We start from the raw sequence: 3936 nt of genomic DNA, 5'->3' as shown, positions 1-3936 counted from the left end.
TTATAAAGCATGTATCCAAAGCCTTCAATCTACAACAAACAACAGGAAACTCTGAATCAGTGTGCTGATTCAACACTGTGCTGAGAAAGAGAGACACACATCCTTTAATACATCACCTTTCTGTCGTAGAAGTCAAGAAGAGGTTTCAGGGTGTTCGCTAGAGTGCCAGATTTACTGTTGATTGTCTTTTTGCTGAGTTCCCATCCTCTGGTTCCCTCATCCATGTACAGATATGACAAACCCTCATCATCTCCTTTGGGAAACTTGTATAAAATATACCTAATGACACAGAGATAAATACCTGTCATTTGTAGTTTGTGGAGAAACAAAAAAAACTACCGGTACTTACTATGTTCTCTATTATATTTTCAGCTGAGTAGGAGCATGTTTGTATGAATACATTTCCACCAACCAGTCCACCTCGTTTCCGCTGTCATCCCTACATTTCACATCTGAATCACACACTTGAGAAAAGATCCCAATGCTGAAGAGCAATGTCATCATTGTTCTCTGAAACAATAATAACATAATCATGACAAAATTATAATGACAGAGGAAATCAGAATTTCAAAATACATACTTATTCACTAGTACAGTATTTTGCATCCAGCTGATGGTCTTAATGATAAAGTAACTGGATATGTTTCAGCTGTTTGTTGTGGTAATGCATTTCTGAAATGAACTGTTTATTATGAATGGCACAAGCATCAAAGATTGTGATATATTACAAGTCCCTCTCGGGACACTGGGTTTTAAAGTATGATGGGGCCTGGTGGTGGTGTGAACAAGGTGTGGCCACTTCCTGAACCTTCAACACTGAATAGTGCAACCCAACCAGTGTAACAACAAGTCAAGTAGTACCTCAGCATTTGAGCCCAAAATTGCTCCACCAAGCACATTATGTTTGCACAGTATGAAAACAATAATGTGTGTACAGAGCAGGCAAATAATACACTACATTCAATACAACACTGAGGCTCTAGAATTTATACTTGAATATTTTTATATGAAAATGAACAGTTTTGATATACTTAGAGGGGCAATATTTTTTATTTTTGACTCCATGTATGGCTGTAGCTTCAATTTAAAAAATTTGCATGTAAAATTTGAAGTTCATCATATGTTCTGCATTTAACACATGCATTATGCTGAATGTAACACTCTGCACAAGTTATTTATAAGTGCTGTACTACATTGTACAGAGATACTCAAACATTAAGCCATACGCAACTTCAACCAAGAGCCTAATGATGCTTTTTGGTGGCACAAAAACAAAACAATACAAAAATGTACACCTACAAGAAGTAAAATCAATAACTATACAACAAAAGAAGAAAAGAGTGACGTGTATGAACTCATGATGAATCAGAATCAACTCAAATTTAACCTGGTGAATGATCAAAGGTAAGAATTGGATTTCAAGTATCCTTGTCAAATTCTTTTCAAAAAATCTAATAATATTTAGCTTTATTTCCTTTGTGGTATGAAACCTTTTCATATTCTTCATATTTCTACTGAGCATTACATTGATTTGTTTCTATTCATTATATATCTGAATTAAAATAGCTTAAAAAACAAACAACAAATAAGAATAACGCATTTCAGCAAACGGATGACAGTCTAAACAACAATAAAAGTTTAGCACTTGCTTTTTTTGTTTAAATGCATTTTAGCATTGATTTTAATCATGTAAATCTTTCACTTACATATTTTGCCATCTCCATTTTTCTACTCTTACTGTGAGATCTTTCACAGTGAAATGTACATCCCTTTTTGCAACAAGTTGCTTCTGTACCACCTCACTGTTAAAACCAAAACTCACACCCCTCACATTATCATCTGCTTTCTTGTTACTCGCTCAAAAACGTCTTTAAACTGTCAATGATTCATTGCTTGCTTGGTAAAAGCTCAGGTCAGCGTATAGCTTTATCTCCCTTCATTGCACAGTAGAACTCAGTTTAAATAAGGACATGATACAGAAATGACTGAGGTCTGCAGCATGTTTGTTTCAGGCCTACATCTTCAGTACACATTTAGCATCTGCAAGGAATGGAAAGAACATGAATATATTCTTTAATTGAAGCGTTGTTGTTTACTATTGTATTTGCATTTTTCTGAGTTTGGCAAATCACTTGACACAATCTGAATCAGCGCTCCCATCTGGTTCTCTTAAGCCTTTAGAACAAATAAAAACATGCTTTCTCATCGAAAGAAAGCATTCAGAAGCCAAACAAAACTACAAATCAAAAAATTAAAAGTTCTAATTTTCAGATTTCATGAAGATTGTATTCTGACCTTGATACAACATGATACAACAATACAGTCACTTTATGTGATAACAATCATAATATCAGTGTTTGTTATTTGATCGTGCTGATTGCTTTTATGAACACACTGGAGGAACTAAAAACCTCTTCACAGTACTTAAGATGGCGGGACCATACTCTCCATCAACAGCACAATCAAAAATCAAGAGTTTTTAGCATCAGTATGATTTTAGTATGTACAGTGACTTCTGTGAGTATTTGTTATTTTATGTGAACACATACTCAAAACCTGCTAAGAATTAAGGAATATGGAAGGACATAGTGCAGGAGTTGGAGCCTCTGAGCTCTTGATTGGTTGAACAAAGCAGATTTAACTTCTCAGGTGCTAGTTTGATGGCTCCATTATGGTCTTATTTGTTATGTTGTTCTTTTTTTTTGCTTCTCTCAGGACAAAGTAGTCCTGGGAACTATGAATTTAAAGTTTCAGGGGCCCAAACTGCTCTGGGTATGGTGTGTGTCAGCTTGTTTGTGAAGATTTAGCTGAAAACGTGTGCAGGAATATACACTACTAAAGCACATTATCAATTGATGTGATAAAGGCCTTAGGGTGGGGCCTGCCTTAATACCCTGTCTTGAAGAGGGTCCTCCTTTCAAAATCTAGCTTTGAGACTTTAATTGTTTTAATTTTGTGTCATTTCAATTTCTTTCATTTTCATTATTGAATTTTTTTTATTAATAGACTATTTGTGTAGAAGTTAATGCTTAAGATGTGATTTTGAAAATAAAAACATTGCAGTTTTTCATTGATAAAAATGCATAATACTGAACACAAAAGACAGGGGTTAATAGGCCATACACCAAAACATGGTGTCTGGAAATTTAGTGGTGTTTCATCTACATTTTGTGGTGGCTTTAAAGCTCTCTGTGTTGAGCGTCAGAACGTGGAGGCTCACAGGGTTCGTAGTGTGTGATCAGTCCGTAGAAAGCCCTCCCAACTGCATCATCACTGGTGCATATTGCACCGCCACCTCTTTTCATCTGACTAACTTCTCTGTTCAAATCAGCAATGCAGGTCCAGCCACCAACAAGCGTCACACACCACTTGGAGTGATCTACAGTATCACTGATGGGCTTCCCCTCCAGCCTTACTTCGTTCACATTGTACACATAATAAGGGACACTGCAGTTAGAAGGCAGAGGGTCATGCATCTTTCCCCAACTCTTGACATACAGATTCTGCTTCAGATAGTTTCCAATAAGGCCGGAGTAAAGATCTACAATAGTATGGAAAATAAAACAGAGCACTATATTACTATTAACTACAGAAAAAAGGAGTAATCCCTGTTCAAATAGACATTGGGGGAAACATTTAAGAAACTGAAAACACTCACCGTCCCTAAAACGTGTGTATTTCGCAAAGCTGGAGAAACCACGTCCTTTCATTGAAGTCAGCATCGTCACTCTAAACCAGGGTTCAATCTTTGGGTAGCAGCTTCTTTGTGCAACACATCGCAGCTCATTGTGGAAGGTTTTTGGGATGTCATAGTCATATGAATAAACATGGATGTACTTGAGCTGCAGTCCTGAGAATTCATATTGAAATTTTTACTGCACTGTTATTTGTTTTGGCAAATTATTTTCATCATTACAACCAAAATAAGACAGCAAT

At 36.2% G+C, this 3936-nt stretch overlaps 1 protein-coding gene across 1 annotated transcript; it reads right to left on the bottom strand.

The window, feature by feature from the left end:
• Window positions 1-2264: 2264 nt before the first annotated feature.
• LOC123964191 (deoxyribonuclease-2-alpha-like) lies at window positions 2265-3827 on the bottom strand. The gene is made up of 2 exons (XM_046041289.1): window positions 3659-3827; window positions 2265-3541 (listed from the first exon to the last, which is right to left on the bottom strand). Exons 1-2 carry the CDS (start codon window positions 3720-3722, stop codon window positions 3180-3182), a joined length of 426 nt encoding a protein of 141 aa, XP_045897245.1. The 5' UTR covers window positions 3723-3827; the 3' UTR covers window positions 2265-3179.
• Between the last annotated feature and the right edge of the window lie 109 nt (window positions 3828-3936).

This window comes from Micropterus dolomieu, unplaced genomic scaffold (assembly GCF_021292245.1).
Source record: "Micropterus dolomieu isolate WLL.071019.BEF.003 ecotype Adirondacks unplaced genomic scaffold, ASM2129224v1 contig_1081, whole genome shotgun sequence".
Lineage (NCBI taxonomy): Eukaryota > Metazoa > Chordata > Actinopteri > Centrarchiformes > Centrarchidae > Micropterus > Micropterus dolomieu.
The sequence above is the reverse complement of the archived record's forward strand: the minus strand, read 5'-3'. Positions and strand labels throughout refer to the sequence as shown.

What these genes read in the sequence shown, in the direction of transcription:
- LOC123964191 (XM_046041289.1), bottom strand. Translation starts at nt 3,722, where the DNA reads ATGCTGACTTCAATGAAAGGACGTGGTTTCTCCAGCTTTGCGAAATAC. An exon ending in ATACACACGTTTTAGGGACG is followed by an intron (nt 3,542 to 3,658) that starts GTGAGTGTTTTC and finishes ATACTATTGTAG; the next exon opens with ATCTTTACTCCGGCCTTATT.